Source organism: Onychostoma macrolepis, chromosome 24, assembly GCF_012432095.1.
Source record: "Onychostoma macrolepis isolate SWU-2019 chromosome 24, ASM1243209v1, whole genome shotgun sequence".
In the NCBI taxonomy this organism is placed as follows: Eukaryota; Metazoa; Chordata; class Actinopteri; order Cypriniformes; family Cyprinidae; genus Onychostoma; species Onychostoma macrolepis.
Window position 1 is genome coordinate 4,189,969 of NC_081178.1, and position 20,432 is coordinate 4,210,400.

Below are 20,432 nucleotides of genomic sequence, written 5' to 3' on the forward strand. Positions count from 1 at the left end.
CCAAAAACTATTGTATTTCCATGGCACACATGGCATACCATACTACACTGTCAAAACCGGTATTAGCACATTACGGTGGGTATTTGCTGCAGGCGTCTGCACTATCGCGAGCACAGTGGTTGTCATGGAGACAGTGATGAAGCTGTGCTGCGGTAAACACACGTCATTAGAGTCACGTTAACACTCGTGTGCACATGCTTTCACACACAGAACAGCACCATACAGTTGCTCACAGCATGTGTGAAAGTCACTCATCGTCACTGTTCTTTCCTGTTTCCAGCCTGCTTTCTTCCCTAGTCTTTCCTACTTTCTTTCTTTCATTGGCCAGCTCTGGTAAACTCCACCAGAAAGCGCTAGAGAAATTGATGTTAAAGGAATTCTGTCGCCGTCGACTCACACTAATGTCATATTGCAGGAGATATTTAGCAGGATATCAAAACTACTCACAAAACAAATGAACAAAATCTGAGTGTCAAGCTCCAAAAAAGACAAAAGAGGTCCATAAAAGTAGTTCATACAACATGCAAAAGACATTCAGAAGCTTGGAGTCATTAGGAGATATTTTACTAAATATTTATTTATATACATTTATTTGACCAAAAATACATTAAAAACAGTAAAACTGTGAAATATTATTACAATTGAATATATCTGATTTTTATTTGAATATATGTTAAAATGCAATTTATTCTTGTGATGCAAAGCTGAAATTTCAGCATCATTACTCCAGTCTTCAGTGTCACATGATCCTTCAGAAATCATTCTGATATGATGATTTGCTGCTCAAGAAAAATGTATTATTATTATCAAAATTTAAAACAGTTGTGCTGCTTCATATTTTTGTGGAAACTATGATACATTTTGTTTCAGGATTCTTTAATGAATAAAAATTTCAAAAGAACAGTATTTATTTGAAATAGATTATATATTTTTTTGCAACATTATAAATGTCTTTACTGCCACTTTTGATAAATTCAATGCATCCTTGCTGAATAAGAATATTAATTTTAATTTTAATTTTTTTAAATCTTACTGACCCAAAACTTTTGAACAGTAGTGTACATTAGCATTTTCATAAATGTAAATTACATTACATTTTTTTTTGTATTTCATTTAGATTATTTTAATTTAAAATAAATATTTAAATTTGACATTTTTATTGTTTAATTCATTTTTAGCTTTTTATGAATTTACAAAGAACAGTTTGAGAATCCCAACTGTAAGGGAGCAACAGAAAAGGTCTTGTACTACTGTTGCTAAACTATAGTATGCATCAGAGCACACTATGCAGGGTACTGTATCCCACAATGCATTCTGTTCCATTTCCAGTGTGATGAATGAACTCGAGTTAATGTATCAGCCATGATTTTTAACATCTCTTGACTCATTATTTCATCACGCTGCCAAATTAAAGGAACAGTTCACCCAAAAATCCTGTCATAATTTCGTCACCTTCATGTCATTCTAAACTCGCATGACTTTCTTTCTTCTGCAGAAAGAAGTTATTTTGAAAAACACTGGGAAACAAATAACATTAGACCCCATTAACTTTCATTGTAAAAAACAAATACTCAGAATATCTTGATTTAAATTCCACAGAAAGTCATAAAGTTCTGGATCTATTCAATTTTAGGTGAACAATCCCATTCAATTTCCCATCCCATCGAAATCTTAACACAAAACTAAAAAATGCACTTGAAAACAGCATGCCACTTGTTAAACAAACAAAAAAAAATGCACATAAACTAGCACTGAATATTGTTTCATATACAGTATACAGTGTGTACTGTGCAGTAAGCAGCAGGCAACTCCATGCTGAACATGAGCACGGTGTAACAGTACATCAGAACCTGCAGGGATGATTATCCAAACACGCTCCCTCAAGACTTCTGGGTCAGATCATTCCTGCCAACAAAACTACAACCTTCTCACGCACTATAAAGAGCCCTGATCAGTTCACAGTATTAGTGTGACGTCAGGTTGACTTCAGTACATCTGACCGCTAACTGAGGTGCGGCAGCATGAAGACATCAGGATGTTTTATTGGATGGACAAAAGATCATCACATCTGATGATAGGAAGAGTTAAATTACAGAAAATTAGTTCAATAGTTCATACACATGAGCCATATTAAATGATATTAAATGCTGATAAACATGCAATTTAAATGAATGCTAAAGCTGCTACATTGTTTGTCAATTGTAAAACCACTCCTTTGGCAATTGTTAATATTCATGTTAAATAATATTTTTGTTTAATATTGAATATTATTTTTTATGTTCTTTAGGATTTTAAAAATCCATTTCTTATTTTTCAAATATAATTAGTCACATTCAAAGATGTAGAAGAAAAAATGCTGATAAATGTACAATCTGAATGAATGCTAGTTACTACAATTGTCAACTGTAAAACACTATATTTTTGGCAATTTTTAATATTAATTAATTTTTATATGCTTAATATTTAATTTTGAATTATTTTTACATTCTCTTGGTTTAAAAAAAAATACATTTAAAAAAATGATTTAGAATTTTTAATCCAATTTCTATTAATAATAAAATGTACGATTTATTGAACATCAAAATCTTTCATAATATTGCTGTTGTACGGTTTTATAAAAGCCAACAATAGACAACAGGAAAAGATAAATTATCAAACGTATATTTCAGACTTTAAATTATGATTGGATGAGTCACATTCAAACTCAAAGCCATAAAATGCTAATAAGTGTACACTTTAAATTAATGCTAAAGTTACACAAATTTTAATATTAATATTCATTCATTTTATATGCTTAATATGCTTATTTAATATAATTTTTACATTTCATTTTATTGGGTTATTTTATAATTTTTAAAAAATATATAATATAGAATTTTTAACCAAATTACTATTGAATAATAAAACTCACTAAATATTGAACATCAACGTATTTTATCATATTGCTTTTGCGCCGTTTAGTAAAAGCCACTCAAGGATTTCTTTCATAGGTATTTACCATGCTTAACCATGTAATGCCATGCCTAATACACCTACTAACTCAAAATGAACTATCTAATGTGGCTTATTTGCTTAACCAACCACTCCGACTGAATAATAATTTGCACAATCTGAAATGTAAATGCATAAATAAGATTTATACATTTCTATAGATGCATATAGACACTAAATAGATGCTTTAGAAGTGCACACACACACATGCACATCAGCAAAGAAGGAAATATATCAAGCTGCCCGTCACATGGGAACGACCCAAAACATCAGGAGAGACACCTGAGAGAGATGGAGAGAGAGAGTGATCGGTCACTTGATGTAACACAGGACACTGCGGGATACTGAAGGTCATAGGGGGACAGCGTGTGTGTGTGTGTGTGTGTGTGTAAGATAGCATGAATGCCGGTAACACGTCTATAATGACAAACAGCAGCGTGCAACACCGGTTCACACATACATTGGTGCATTAGAAGTTCCTTCACATACATATGCATGATTGCATGCAAACAAATGCACTTTTCTGTGTAGCGCATCAGCTATTCTCACAGTGTTTCGTTAGTTAACACGTTCTGTGTAAAACATGATGCACAAACGCGTGCATGCTTGCAGTGCCAGCAAGAGAGCTCATGCTCTGTTGCGTGCTCACAGGTGTTGCGTGCAGGGCCATCTAAGCGTTCTGCCTGTTTTGTATTCTCTCTAGAACACTGCAGTGTTGCCATGTACGTTTGTCCTTGCGACACAGCGCCCACCCCCTTTTTCAGAGCTCCCGTCTCATTCACTCACCTCTTTTACTTGCAGTCTCTCTTTCTCCCCTCTCCGATCTCATCTTGCTCTATCTTTGTCCTTAATCTAACTGAGAGCTTTTGTGACTAAATATTGCTTTGTAAGAGAAACGGCAAAGTCACGGCGTGCACAAGCACATGATTACACAGGAACTAACTTGCCTTTAAAATGTACATTACATGTGTGTGCTAGTGCACTGAGCAGAAATACAGAACAAAAAGTATATTTGTTTAAAATTACAATAACATTGTTATAATTTTAAATAACAATTTTCTATGTAATTATATTGTAAAATTGTAATTTATTCCTATGATCAAAGCTGAATTTTCAGCATCATTACTCCAGTTTTCAGTGTCACATGATCCTTCAGAAATCATTCTAATATGCTGATTTGCTGCTCAAGAAACATTTCTTATCTTTGTTGAAAACTGTTGTGATGCTTAATATATTTGAAGCTTTTGAATTTAAGAAAACTGGCAAAGTCAAGGTGATAACTTGGGAATCTTGCCATAACCTGTACATGTATGTGTTCTTGCACTGAGCAGAAAGTGAAAGTGATGAATTCAGCATTGGCTATGCTGGACTCTATCACATCTATCCTAAAGGAGCAGATGGTTTTGTGTGCGCACACACACACACACACACACACACACACTCACTCACTCACACACACACACACACTCACACACACACACGCATACACACACACACAGACAGTCCTTCGCTAAAGAGATTTGCTAGTGATCTGCAGGACCATTGGGAACATACGAACACACATATGAAGCTATACACACACACACACACACATATATATATACTATACTATATATATACTATACAGCTTGTCCACCTGTCCAAGGTCATGCCTAAATTATATTTGAAGGTTCAGTAAAAGAACAAGTGTGTGTGTGTTGCCCTTGTCCTGTCTCCCAGACATGGACACTTTGGGACAGTTCTCCTGAGTCAGTGAAAATATATAAAAATAAATAAATAAACAAACCAAAAAATGACAAGAGGGCAAAGAGAAGACAAATGATGTCAAAACTAAAGATTTGGGTGACTAAACTAGTGATGATCAAACAGACAGTATATATTTTATCAACCACAGAGACTCACAAAAGCTTTTTTGGCCTGTAAAAGGCAATACAGTACAATGCACAACAAACAAAAATAAAAAAGCACCAAAAAGTAGTGGTTTTTGTGTGTGTGTGTGTGTGTGTACACTATGTGTACACTACCGTTCAGAAGCCACAAAAGCTACATTTTATTTGTTAAAAAATACAGTAAAAACAGTAAAATATTTTTACAATTCAAAATAACTCTTTTCTATGTGTATATATTGTCAAATGTAATTTATTCCTATGATCAAAGCTGAATTTTCAGCATCATTACTCCAGCCTTCAGAGTCACATGATCCTTCAGAAATAATTCTAATATGCTGATTTGCTGCTCAAGAAACATTTCTTATTACTATCAATGTTGAAGTTTTTCTGTTTAACATTTGTGGAAACATTTGTGTTTTTTTTACAGATTCTTTGATGAATAGAAAGATTTTAAAAAATGTTGTCTTTAAAAATGTCTTTATTGTCACTTTTGATGCATTCAATGCATCCTTGCTGAATAAAAAGTATTTAAAAAGTACCATGCAATTACTGTGGTACATTTACAAAAACATTCAGGATTATTAGGTTAAAATATTTACGGCCAACTAATAAAGCTGAGAATAAAACAGCTCCTCAGCAATGGATGGAATTACTGCTTCCAATAATTAGACAAGCGTTAGTGAACATTAAATCATGGCCGTCATTTTATAGCTCGACTATTGTTTATCTGTTTATCGGAAACAAAGACGCCAAGGACAAACCTCCTGCATCCAATCCATTTGGAAAACAGGAAATCCTGTTAGACGTTCCCAATATTCCCCATCGCATTAACAAAGGAACGTCCTCACATATAGAGACGAAGCATCTGTATGTGAGTGTTTGAGTCAGACACCAGGCTGTGATGCTGCTGCTCTGATGTGGCTCAGCAGGATATGATCTCATCGCCACAGGAAGTTCCAATTATCACTGAGATGAAATTACCCAGCAGGTCCGAGCTCAGGCTCCCTGTGGAACAGACATGAAACTGAAGAGATCGACTCATCAACACACACACACACACACACACACCTGTGTCAGGGAAAACCGAAACGCTTTCTGTCGAATCTTTCAAAGCCCTGGCGCCAATCACAGTCTAGCACATATGAGCGATTCTCCAATACACTATCAGTCAAAAGTCTGGATTAATTAAGCTTTTTTAATTTTGAAAGAAGACTCACCAAGGTTACATTTATTTCCTCAAAAATACAGTAAAAACAGTAATATTGCAAAATATTATTGCAATTAAAAATTTCTAGTTTCTTTTTGAATATTTTGTAAAATGCAATATATTGCTGTGATGCAAAGCTGAATTTTCAGCATCATTACTCCAGTCTTCAGTGTCACATGATATTTCTTGAGCACCATATTAGTGTTATTTCTGGATCCCGATCCTCCCTATACGCAGAATACGCAAGCTGCGTAGGGCCCCCGAAACACCAGGGGGCCCCCTTGCTCTCAAAGATGTTTTAATTTTAGTTTTGTTTTTGAATTTGGCCAGCGGTTATGAAAACATGAATGATAATTTCTTTTAATGCGGTGCGCTGTCACGCTCTCTATGTAAAAATCAGTCAAATCATGTAACGTGATTGTCGTACACTCTCAGAAATAAAGGTACAAAAGCTGTCACTGGGGCAGCACCTTTTCAAAAGGCACACTTTTGTACCTATTAGGTTCAAATATGTACACTTTAAGTACTAATATGTACCTTTAAGGTTTTTTTTTAAATTCACGATCACGATTATTCCAAACTTTTGAGCAGTAGTGTACACGAAGACATGTGTGAAGACAAATAAAATGAGAGGTTATGAACCCGCAGACCAGGACTCGTCATGGAGGTGCCCTTCGAGGACATCAGGAGGAATGTGGCGGGACAGCTGTGTAAATCGGCTGAGGGTATACTTGTCTTTATCAATTAAGCAACCAGGAGCCCGAATGCAGGACCCCTGGGAGACGCCAACTCCAAGGCCATCACATAAGAGCTGTTCATCTGCTCAGCCTTTCAAGCCATGTCAAGACTGCGCATAAAATATTCATGGGTCAGGGCGCCAGTGTCTCTGAGCTCATGATGCTGTGAGCTGCTACAGGTGAAGCTCCTCTGGACCTCAGTGGAGAACACCAAGATCCCGGCTGCGATCATCAGATCGTCTCATTCAGAGAGAAGAGGACTTTACTGAATTGCAATGGAGAAAAATCAAAATAGGTAATGCATCAAGTGTTCTTCCACTATGATGCACAAAAGTTAAATATAATGAAATCTATACTAGGTCTATCTGTACTACTACAGTTCAAAAGTTTGTGTTCAGTTTTTTCTTTTTTTAAAACTTTTATTCAGTAAGGATGTATTCAAATGATCAAAAGTGACAGTAAAGACATATATAATATTACAAAACTTGTTCTTTTTAAATTTATTTCATTAAAGAATCCTAAAAATAAATATATCATGGTTTCCACAATATATGAAGCAGCACAAATGTATCTTGAGCAGCAAATCAGCATATTAGAATGATTTCTGAAGGATCATGTGACGCTGAAGACTGGAGTAATGATGCTGAAAATTCAGCTTTGATCACAGCAATAAATTACATTTTAAAATATATTACAATAGAAAACAATTATTTTAAATTGTAGTAATATTTTATTACTTATATTACTTAATATTGCCCTGTTGAATTTTTCAAACAAGGCTTTTTCAAGCCAACACTCAAAATTTTTGGAAAATCTATTTTCTTTAGTTGGAAATTACAGTCAATTAATCGCTCAAATTTGACTTGTAATTCTGCATTCTGTCTGCTGGTTTAACTCAAATTCCTGCAGGCGACCAGGTTTGCATGACACCTTCAGCATCAGCAGAACATGGTCAACATAAGCCTCATCAAATGTATGGACACTTCTGTCCTCTGTGTTTGTGTTCATTACATACAGCAAACCTCATGCCTCATTCATTCATTCATTCATTCAACAAACAAACTGTGATTGGCCTGAAAGACTGAAAGATATTTCCTTGTCTCAGAGATGCACTGCTCTGCAAATCTGTGCATTATGTCCAAATCGAGTTATGACTGGAAATGGGTCTTTTAGACTATGATCTATCCTGTGACAGTTGAGTTTGGCTCAAATATATGGAGATTCAGAGAAAATGGATTGTGAAAATTGACATCAAATCAATCAAAATGAACTTTGAAGGCACTTTTCTCTGTTTAAGTGTTTCTCTGTTATGGCATTTGCCCTTTGTAGGGCACTGGAGTCGCCATGGCAGATTTAACAGGGAGTGAAGCGCTGATGTATGTTTTTGAGTTTGTGCAACTAACAAACTCATAAACAGATTGTTGTCTTTGCAACTAACTGAAATAAGTTGAAGTGGAAGTACTAAAATTACTACAACTAAAACAGAAAAAATAAAGCTACAGAAATATATAAAAACACTCAATTTAAAACAATATTTAAAAAAAAATCTCTATCTATCTATCTATCTATCTATCTATCTATATTATCTATCTCAATTATAACTCAATTATTAACGTTTAATTAACACAGGCAAAAAATGTTTTATAGCAAATTTCAAAGCATTTTAGACTTTATTTTCTGAATAAATCAGCAGAATCCAATATCCCTATTGTTAATAAGTATCCTCACATACAGTATCTCACAGAAGTGAGTACACCCCTCACATTTTTGTAAATATTATATTATATCTTTTCATGTGACAACACTGAAGAAATGACACTTTGCTACAATGTAAAGTAGTGAGTGTACAGCTTGTATAACAGTGTAAATTTACTGTCCCCTCAAAATAACTCAACACACAGCCATTAATGTCTAAACCGCTGGCCACAAAAGTGAGTATACCCCTAAGTGAAAATGTCCAAATTGGGCCCAATTAGCCATTTTTTTCTCCCCGGTGTCATGTGACTCGTTAGTGTTACAAGGTCTCAGGTGCGAATGGGGAGCAGGTGTGTTAAATTTGGTGTTATCGCTCTCACTCTCTCATACTGGTCACTGGAAGTTCAACATGGCACCTCATGGCAAAGAACTGATCTGAAAAAAAGAACTGTTGCTCTACATAAAGATGGCGTAGGCTATAAAAAGATTGCCAAGACCCTGAAACTGAGCTGCAGCACGGTGGCCAAGACCATACAGCGGTTTAACAGGACAGGTTCCACTCAGAACAGGCCTCGCCATGGTCGACCAAAGAAGTTGAGTGCACGTGCTCAGCGTCATATCCAGAGGTTGTGTTTGGGAAATAGATGTATGAGTGCTGCCAGCATTGCTGCAGAGGTTGAAGGGGTGGGGGTCAGCCTGTCAGTGCTCAGACCATACGCTGCACACTGCATCAAATTGGTCATCCCAGAAGGAAGTCTCTTCTAAAGATGATGCACAAGAAAGCCCGCAAACAGTTTGCTGAAGACAAGCAGACTAAGGACATGGATTACTGGAACCATGTCCTGTGGTCTGATGAGACCAAGATAAACTTATTTGGTTCAGATGGTGTTAAGCGTGTGTGGCGGCAAGCAGGTGAGGAGTACAAAGACAAGTGTGTCTTGCCTATAGTCAAGCATGGTGGTAGAAGTGTCATGGTCTGGGGCTGCATGAGTGCTGCCGGCACTGGGGAGCTACAGTTCATTGAGGGAACCATGAACCATTGAGTTATTTTGAGCGGACAGCAAATTTACACTGTTATACAAGCTGTACACTCACTACTTTACATTGTAGCAAAGTGTCATTTCTTCAGTGTTGTCACATGAAAAGATATAATAAAATATATGTGTACTCACTTCTGTGAGATAGTACACAAGAATGCAGTATGCACAAGAATGCAGGAATGCACAGAGGCAGTGTTTGTGTGTTCGTGTTGAAGGTGTGCATGTGTCAGTAGAGCTCAGATGCCCCTTCATTCTCTAGGCAAAACACAGTGTCCTGGACTAAAGCGCCAATGTCATGAAAAGCTGCCAAAAGCAATTTAACAGGACTGCTATGCATGGGACTCTGGCACCCAGTCGATATACGCTTGGCCCGGCGGGAGGAGGTGTTCCGGGACCGTACAGCCGGCGAACTGTTGATGGAGGCAGACTCCATGCCAAACACTAGTTATATATGTGAGACTGCTCCAGATTAGTGTTAGACGCAACCTTCATGTCTGGGCTGAATACACGGTCAAACATATGCAGCTGCAGACATAATGCAGAATAAATCGTAAAACTTTGAAATAAAGGAAATTAAAGCCTTGAAATAAAGCAGAAATAAATACTATTAGTTGAGGTACTAAAACTACTAAAACTGAAATAAAAAATACATAAAGCTATGTTTTAAATAAAGATATATAAAAAATAAAGCTAAAAAAAACAAACACCTTTTGTTTTATTAATAAGGCATTCTTCAAAAAAATTGACAAGATTGTATCTCAGTTCATTTGGAATAATAAAACTCCAAGAATTAAGAAGACGTATTTACAGAGACCTAAATCTATGGCTGGTATGGGTCTACCTAATTTTCAATTGTATTATTGGTCATGTAACATACGAGCCCTTTCATTTACGCTTTATGATTCTTTGGCTGACTGGACTGAGATCACCAATCATGCTCACCTTCCTCTTGGCCAGGACTAATTTTCTCAACTTTATCTTCTCCTCCTTCATTTAGGCTAAAAACCCTGTAGTAACTCATTCTTTTAAGATATGGTCTCAAATAAGAAAACATTATAAATGGCATGCATGCTCTATTCAGGCTCCATTAACTGCTAATCATTCATTTCCTCCATCCATATCAGATGTATCATTTCGTAATTGGTTTGAAAATGGAATTTGTTTACTCAAAGATTTGTTCAGAGATGGTTATTTTTCCTCATTTCAACAATTACAACAGAGTTTTACATTTACATTTAGTCATTTTGCAGTCATTTTGCAGTTTTAATCTGCTGAAGTCCCAATTTTTCAGATACTTGCAAATACGCAACTTTATCAAAAAGAATTTCCCTTCATTCCCCAATGGACTCGCTGTCCTTGGATATAAGGTGGCATATCTGTTATTTTGAAGAAACTCTCACAACTTGAATGTAATGTATCACTGGAATATCTACGTGACACATGGCAGGAAAATCTGGGAATAAATATTACAGAAGACCAGTGGGATGATGCACAAAAATCGGTTTACTCTACCTCAATATGTGCTAGACATGGACTTATACAGTTCAAGATATTGCACAGACTTCATTTTTCTAAAGAAAAACTTTCCAAGATGTTTCCATCTGTGGACTCAACCTGTGATAGATGTGGACAAGCAGGTGCCTCATTAGCGCGCACGTTTTGGAAGTGTCCCAAAATCATTACTTACCAGTTCAGTTAATTTTTCAAATAATGCCAGATATTATAAGAAGACTTCTGGACCCAGACCCGGTATTAGCTCTTTTTGGGGTTAAAGATGATAAGATTACAATATCAAAGAGTCAATATTCTGTGATTACATTTGTGATGCTTTTTGCACGAAGTCTTATTCTTCTTAATTGGAAACCAACCCCCCCCCAACAAACTTCACTTGGATAAGAGAAGTCACGCAGTATCTTCAGTTAGAAAAAATTAGGTTTTCTATAAAGGATAAAGCGTTCTATAACACTTGGGGATGCTTTATAGACTATTTTGAAAGTGACAAGGTGTTGTTTCCACTTTGAAATACTTGTGACAGCCCCCACCGCACCACCCTTTTTTTTGGAAAAGAAACTGGGAAGGGTATTCAAATTTCATTTTGTTATGAATGAAAGGTGTGATATTTCTGCAGTGTTGTAATTTCGTACGTTTTTGTTTTGTTTTGTTCTCTCTCTTTATGAAAAAACAATAAAGAAAATGTTTAAAAAAAAAACAAACAAAAAAAAAAAAACACCAAAACTGACAATAGCACATAAACTAAATTAAAATAACTGAAATAAGTTAAAGTGGAAGTAATGAAATTATTAAAACTAAAACTAAAATGTAAAAAAAAAAAAAAACACTTCATTTAAAACAACATTTAAAAATAAATTACTACAATATTAAACTAAAATTGAAATAAAAACTGAAAATACAAATAAAAGCCAAGATTAATTCTATTCAACTCAATTATGAATGAAATTGAATTTAAACGGTTATAAAAACGGTTTTATAACAAAATTTCAAAGCATTTTAGACTTATTTTCTGAATAAATGAGCAGAAATCATTACCCTGCTGTGCATAAGTATCCTTATGTCCAGTATGTGTAAAAAAAAACAAAGAAAAGCCAAACCTGACAAAAGCACATAAAAGCACATGAAAATTTTAAACTAAAATTAAAATGAAAACTGAAAACACAAATAAAAGCCCAATCAAAATACTAATAAATACTATATATATAATTTACTATATATAGATCTATACATAATCTATATGATTATATCATTAAACAGTGTGTTTGTAAGTGTGCCAAAAATGTCTCCTATATATGGCAGACAGATGACAAACAGGTGCCCAGTAAGACTTTGCAAATCTCTGCTTCTTCCCAAGCAATATGTCACTTGAAAACAAGCCACAAGCATCACGTGATTTGTTTGTACCTTTTTCACACACGCTGCCTGAGATCTGTATTCACGGCGCTCTTAGAAACAACCAGTTCTCCCTCTCTAAATTACAGCTGAAACAAAAAAGTATTTGGACATTTAAGCCACACTTAAAACGTCTGAATGTCAGTGCATTAGATAATAAAATAACAGAGCAAATGGCATCTGCTGCACAAGCTTTTCTCTTCACTAAAGCCAATTTCCTTTATCCACTGGTGTTTTATCTAATGCAATGGCATTCACACAAGTAATTGTGTCTTAAAAGGATATTTCACCCAAAAATGAAAACTGAAAGAGGTCTTTGTCCATACCATGAAAGTCAAATAACATTGGATTCCACTGACAATTTTCTAAATATGATTTGCTTTGCAGAAGAAAGGAAGTCATACAGGTTTGAAATGACATAATGGTGAATAAACAATTACTGGGGGTTACATTTTTGAGTGAACTATTGTTTTAGTGTCCAAAATCTTTTTGGATCATTGTATGTAACCAATCCACTGTTTTCAAGAACACAAAGCCCTCTCAAAGGAGGAATAAAGAAATTTGTTCTCCATTTTTATGAATAAAGTCCAAAAAGTGTAAATGAGTGTTATTTATTATTTATTTATTTATTATTTATTTGTGTGTGTGTGTGTGTTTGAATTCTGAGTCAATTTTGAGTAAATTATTGCATTAATTTCAATGGAATTAAGAGAGAAAGTCACACAGGTTTGCAATAGAGGGTGAGTAAATGATGGATTTATTTATTTATTTTTAACTGTCCCTTTAATTCTCCAAATTTTGTGGCAGCTGTGTATAACGTATGCACTGTGATTTCTATAGAAGCCCATTTCCACCATGCAATGCAAAAATTAAATTTCAACTTTTTAACTCACAATTTGGTTGTTTTCATGGCAATTCTGAGTTTTTTCCCAACACAATTCTGAGAAAAAAATAAGAGATATAATCTCAGAACTGCAAGATAAAAATTCACAATTCTGAGAAAAAAGTGTGAATTATGAGATATAAAAAAAAGATTTGCAAATTTCACAATTCTGACTTTTCTGAACAATTCTGAAAGTTATTTATAACAGCATTATATAATTTCATTACAAAATAAATGTAACTGTAATCTGTTAAAAAAAATTACTTATGAAAATGTTAATTACAAAGGGGGTTGCATCTAAATACTTGTTTTAAATCAGTATTTAACCTCAAAATGATCTCAAGATAAGAGGTGCTAAAGTCTGATTTTGTGGTGGCTGTGCTTTAAAATTAAATGATTATAATCTTAATTCAAGAGATGCAAGGATTTTGAAAGTCTGACAGTATTCAGTGTTGAGTCCTACTGTAAGGTTAACCCTGCCTGCTTTAAATGCTTGAAAATGATTAACAGTTGAAAACATTGTTACACTACAACAACTAATTGTTATACTACTTATTACTTATTCCAGAGTAATCTTCCCAACACTGGATATAGATAATGGTAAAATGATTGAAATTACTCTTAAGCATCAATGTAAATGTTTACGAGATTAGTATCGATCTCTGTGTGGTCATTTATGATGCATACATTAGAAGATTCGTTCTCAATAACCTTCAGAAGAGTCACGTGCCACTGGACAGTATTACAGTGCAGTCAGTTGTATGTGTGTGTGTGTGTGTGTGTGTGCCAATCGGATGCCTTCAGAGAGACAAAGATCCGAGTGATTGATAAACGATCAATCAATAATCCACAGAAGTGGGGGGAGGCAGGCATCCGGTGCCTTTAGTCATAATTGAAGATGTTAAAATGAATCCATAAAGCATTCCTTTACTCCCATCCTCTCATTTCAAGCCACTCCTCCTCTCAAATGCCCATCTCCTTCAATCTCTCACAGCTCTGCTTCCTCCAGCTCGCTTTTTTTCCCTCCTATTCCTTACATCTGACCCTCTCTTGCTCATCTCCTGCTCTAGTGCACAGCTCAGGCTGCCGGAGAGCAGTATTGCGGCAGTGTTGCGCACGAGTGTGTGTGTGTGTTCAAGCTTCACGTGTGTTGGACTGCTGTTGGTGTGAATAACATGCAGATTATCGCTCGACTCATAAATGTTTCACACTTCACCCGCGCCATGAATCTATAGCGAGCGGCTTTAAATCACGCCAGCAATATCCTTCCATTCACCTCTGCCTTCCTCTGTCCGTCCTTCTTTACAAGCGTGCCTCTTTGTCTTGTCTAGTCCTGCTAGATTTGAGATCAGTGAAGTGTTACTGTAGGTTACGGAGCGCTGTCATGTCCTAATGCATGACCGGAGACAAACACAGCACAGTCAAACTGCAGAAATGCTTTCTGAGAAACCGTGTTTGCACTTGGCAGAGCATTATGTTTTTTTTACATATATTTGTTTTAGAGAATTTTGCATAAATATGGTCAAATAAATAAGCATTACTCGTGAAACACTAGCAGAATGAATTTCTGTGCAAATCACAGGCAAAATCGTTATGTAAATTGGTGCATTTAATTAAATTAAAACAGCATAATTTAAGCAGGAATGGATTTATCAGTGATTTTGATTTAATAAGAAATGTGTTCTTCTTGTTTTTACGAATAAGGTTGAAAGAGTATAAAATAGTGTTTATTTAAATTCAATATCTTATTTATTGTCACTAAACTGAAATAATTTGGTGCATATTTTAGCGCTAAGATTGTTTTCTGAATTTTGAGTAAATATTGAGTGAATTGTTGCATTCAATTCAATGGCACAATTTGTTTATAAATCAATTTCTGAATGAATTATCATTGTGTTTGAAAACATGGCTCATTAAGAGTAAAACTGTTTTTGTCAATAAAATTAAATGTTTAATAAAGAAAATTTCAAAAATTGGAATATATATATATATATATATATATATATATATACAAACATTTGTAAAAAAAAAAAACATTTTGTAAAATATTCATTCAACTGTAACATAAATTGTTGCACTAAAATTCAGCGGGACACTTTAAATTATTGTATAAAAGTTGTTATATTTATTGTTGTTGTACATTTATTGTATGTTATTGTATAAAAGTTGTTATATTTGATATTTGATCAAAATATACTAAAAATAGAAATATTGTGAAATATTAGTACAATTTAAAATAAGTGTTTTCTATTTGAATATATTGTAAAATGTCATTTATTCCTGTGATGCAGCGCTGAATTTTCAGCATCATTACTTCAGTCAGTGTCACATAATCCTTCAGAAATCATTATGCTAATATGCTGATTTGCTGCTCAAGAATTTTTTATAATTATCAATGTTGAAAACAGTTGTGCTGCTTCATACTTTTGTGGAAACCGTAACACATGATTTTCAGAATTTTAAAAAGAACAGCATTTATTTGAAAAAGAAGCCTTTTGTAACATTATAAATGTCTTTACTGTCATTTTTGATCAATTTAATGCATCCTTACTGAACAACAGTATTCATTTATTTAAAAAAAAAAAAATTTTTATGAATAAAGCCCAATATAAGTCATTTAAATTGAGCATCTTATAATTCAACTGCATTCCATAAAGTATATCTCCATCAGTCAGCACTGGACATTAAAAAACCCTCACTGTTTGACCACTAATTGATTGTGTTTATTTGTGACTACATGCATGTTAATGCTTGCATGCACACAGCAACAACTATACAGTAAACCCCAGCTGACAACACGGTGAATGAACTGTGGCAAATATTGCCCTGCCAGTGACATTTGGACAATGGAGATGCATTCCCCAGGTATAAGCCATGTCTAAATCCACCTGCAAGTGCACAAACACACAGCAGACAGCCATTATGCATGTGTCTCGTCTATGTGTATATGTATACGCAGACATTGCTTTAAAGCTCTTTCCTAAAAATTCCCACAGTAAGGTCATTATATCTGGTTTCAGATAGGAAGATGAGAGCTCCTCTATGACACAAGATGTTAAATTAGACAGCCATGCATCTCAATTTCATCTAAAATACATGAAAGACAATCTAAAGCATGCAGTAATCAGCAAATATGCAGATAAACCAACTTGTATGTGAGTCAAAATGGATAAATGGACATAGATTTTCTATACATACAAAAAACATTCCTGTAACAGCCTCAAGTGACTTCCTCAGCAGAATATGATACATCCACACAATGAATGAACACACCAGGGCATTTGTTTTCAAATATTTTACCATGTCTCCAGGCAAATATATGAGTGATAGTCTATCATATTCGTGCAATATCAATCAAACGCACCCTGTCTCTGCAGCAGCTCCCATATCAGCGCTTATAATCGCATCAGATTGAACGTAAGCATCCGTTATTAGCTCAAAATAACACACAAGCCCGCATTTAAATGAAAATTACCAAGGATGCAATTAAGAAACAAGCGTCTGTGTTTGCTGCGTCGGGCATCGGAAGCATAAAAGATTCATAAGAGCAGCGGGTTTATGGGCTATAAATGCAGTAACGGTTTTGTGGCTGCTACTGTAAGGTGTAACACTTTAAAACAGCTGAAACAAAGAGCGTGCAGATGGATCTAAGAGGGGGCTCGTGCGTAATGGTGCACGATAACATGCAATTACACGCATAAATACGAGGCTGGTGTTTGTTTGATGATGGTGCAATGTGTGATTCTGGGGGAATATCCACAGGCAGTGCTGATTTCATTTTGACAGGCTGATAACTGCATCCTTCAAAGCTCATTTAACCAGCTTGAACTGGGTCAACTACTGCAATCGTGCAACTTTATCCACTCGCTGCAACAGTCTGAGGATGAAGGATGAACTGCAAACACACATTACTGCACTAATTACTCATCTAAAGTGACCTGCAACCTCAGGTTAAATGTCTTACAATCTCCCAACTTTTCAATTATTAGCACAGATCTTCATCTACTCCCAAACACAATTACTTACTCATTAGTCATTCATCTGACGCTTTTATCCAAAGCCACTTACTGTACGCCTATTAAATGACACATCTTTGCTCAAGGGCACAACGATGGCTACAAACTTTCATTTACCAACCCAGATATTAACCACAAGGCTGAATACAGCAGGCTAAACTATGAAGTTACTCACATTCACCAATGCATACTTTGAGGAACAGAGCATAAAAACAATCTTAAATGCACAACTGAACAACCCTTCTTAAGTTTCAACCAACTAACTTTTATCTTGCATCCCACTAACTAGCAGCAAGTTGAGTTAACTGAGGTACAAACCAAGGAGCTGTGCTTTAAACACAATCGGCTAAGTTTTCAGCACCACTTGTGAAGGAATAAGAGTGCTCAGATTGACTAATTACTCGTTTAGTTGAAGCTTTCATTGAAAGTTACTTACAGTACACTATTTACCTGAGGTTAGATGTCTTATTCAAGGACAAAATGATATTTGATCAATGCTTGCGGCATTTGCACCTATAATCTTTCAGTTTCAACCTTTCCAAACAAGACATTATGAATGTTCTTTGAAATGTTCTTTTTAATGTTTTTTAAAAAGTTATTTCTTAAGCGAATGTTAGCAAAAACATAACATTAAAGGGGTAGTTCACCCAAAAATGAATTTATCATAATTTACTCACCCTCAAGTAGTTCCACTTCAGTTCAAATTTCTTTGTTCTGCTGAACACAAAGGAAGATATTTTGAAGAAAGTTTGTAACCAGGCTGTTTTGGGGCACCATTGAAAAAAGAAGAAAATATACTATGGAAGTCAATGGTGCCCAAGAACTGCTCTGTTTCCCACATTCTTCAGAATATCTTCCTTTGTGTTCAGCAGAACAAAGACATTCATACAGGTTTGGAACTACTTGAGGGTGAGTAAATGATGACAGAATTTTCATTTTTGGGTGAACTATTCCTTTAAGGGAATGTTACATTTTATCATTATGCCAACATTATGGGAATGTTACTTTTGAATGTTCTCTGAAAGTTTTGAAACATGTTTTAAAAAATATTAGATGAACATCTAAATAAAAATGTTTCTTGAATGATGCACACATTTTTGTGCTATTGTTTTGGGAATGTCATTAAAAACCAGATACCTTTGAATGAACGTTCTGTTAAAATTACTGAAAGAATGTTTGTTCATAACTTTGAAAGAACCTTACCAGAACGTCATAAAACGTTCCCTGGTAGCTTGGAAACTATATGCAAAGTCAGTTCAGTGGGTTAACACAAGTATATACTATGGATTTGTCAATTCGGAATTTAAACCCAAAACCTTTCAGATTCCAACTCAGATATTTTTGGAATCTTTTGGAACATTCTTTTTCATGCGAACATTAACGTTCCATTTTAGCATTTTGCAAACAATACAGGAATGTTACTTTTGAATATTCTTCTAATATTTTGAAACCAGTCGTAAGTATAACATTAAAAAAAAAAAAAAATTTACATAAGTATATACTATGGATTTGTCCATTCGAAAAAGTGCCTTGATTTTCCAAATCAGTATACGTTCAAACTCAATGGCACTGCAAATCTGGGCTTTAAATCCAAAACCTTTCAGATTCAAACTCAGATATTTTACTACGAGGCTTTATTTTACTACCTTCTTATGTTACTCCAGATAACAAACGTATGTTCTGTTTTGATAACGTTCACATTAAGTTTTGAAAACATGTCTCTGAATATTTAAATTGTCCAGTTTTTAATGTTTTTTTTTTCTTATGCGAACATTAACGTTAGTAACGTTTAAAAAAAAAAAAAAAAACTTTAGATGAACATTTAAATACTTCTCAGAAAAAAAACGTTCCATGAGTGATTTTCTGCTAACGTTTTGAGAATGTTATTAAAGAGCAGTACACTTCGAACGAACGTTCGTAACTTGAAAGAACCTTGATGAGATCGTTCCCTGTTAGCTCAGTGCGTTAACATAAGTATGCTATGGATTTGTCCATTCGAAAAAGTGCCTAGATTTTCTAAATCAGGACGCTCAAACTCAAGGGCATCTGGGGTTTGAACCTAAAACCTTTTGTGTTACCAGCCAAACTAGTCCATGCATACAGTACTTTGAAGAATAGGGGTCTCGAATCAGGAGTTAAAGCCAGCCACCGGAGCGCTAGACTGAGGAGCTGTCCACGCGTAAAGAGGTGCTGAACACTCACCCGCGCGTATTTGGACGAATAGGGATCCTCGAAGAGCGCCCAGATCCGGGGTCGCCACACGCGCCACCAGCCCACTTTCCTGCCGTCCTCCTGCAGGCAGAGCCGCTTCAGGTCTCCGTCCCCCGCGAGCGCCGGGTCGTCGTCCGGTACCTCCGGCTCGGGGTTCTCGAAGCTGTCCAGCGCCTCCTCCGCGTCCCGGTGCTGCCGGTAGTTCATCCAGCAGCACGCCTCCACGTCGGTCTCGTCGATGCCCCAGAAGGCGAGCTCCTCCTCGAACAGCGGGCCGCACACGTCGTTGGGGCAGTGCAACTTGCCCGTCCGGTAGTAGTTGAGGATGAACGAGAAAACGGACGGGTGCCGGTCGAAGAAGAACTCGTCGGACTTCGGGTCGTAGTCGAAGTTGCTGAAGGCGTCCGGTTCAGTGAGCCACGACAGACGCGTCCCAGGCAGCGTCTTCAGGGTGCTCCGGTACGTCTCGTGCCTCACGCCGCCGCAGTTGATGACGATTTTCTCGCTTTCCGACGGGCAAGTCATGTCGGCGCTGTAACATGCTTTGTTGGACGACTTGTTCCCACCCTTGCGCCCTTTGAATGAGGAGACACACACCGAACTGAGCATAGGGGAGGGAGAGGAGGAGAAAAAACGGAGAGGGAGGAGTGAGGAGCGGTCTGTGGGGGGACAGGAGGGAGGGAGGGAGGGGGAGAGAAAGAGGGGAGATGTTTAGTAAAGGTACAAATGGAGGGGATCTTGCACATCATACAGGGGTCCCGCTATTGATATGCCAAAAATACTGCAGTGACATGAAGGTTGCCATGTGACCTTGTGTGTTTTTGGCGAAAGTTGCAAAACTGCATGTGTGCAGGTGATT

At 36.0% G+C, this 20,432-nt stretch overlaps 1 protein-coding gene across 8 annotated transcripts in view; it reads right to left on the reverse strand.

Annotated features, from left to right (window-relative positions):
• Positions 1-20,432, reverse strand: part of kcnc3b (potassium voltage-gated channel, Shaw-related subfamily, member 3b) — a 73,471-nt gene that overhangs the window by 38,350 nt on the left and 14,689 nt on the right. For all 8 annotated transcript variants that reach the window (XM_058764934.1, XM_058764935.1, XM_058764933.1 and 5 more), the window contains one exon: positions 19,565-20,232. In XM_058764934.1, coding sequence (XP_058620917.1) covers positions 19,565-20,182 — 618 coding nt within the window. In that variant the 5' untranslated portion in view covers positions 20,183-20,232. The remainder of the gene's footprint in view (positions 1-19,564; positions 20,233-20,432) is intronic.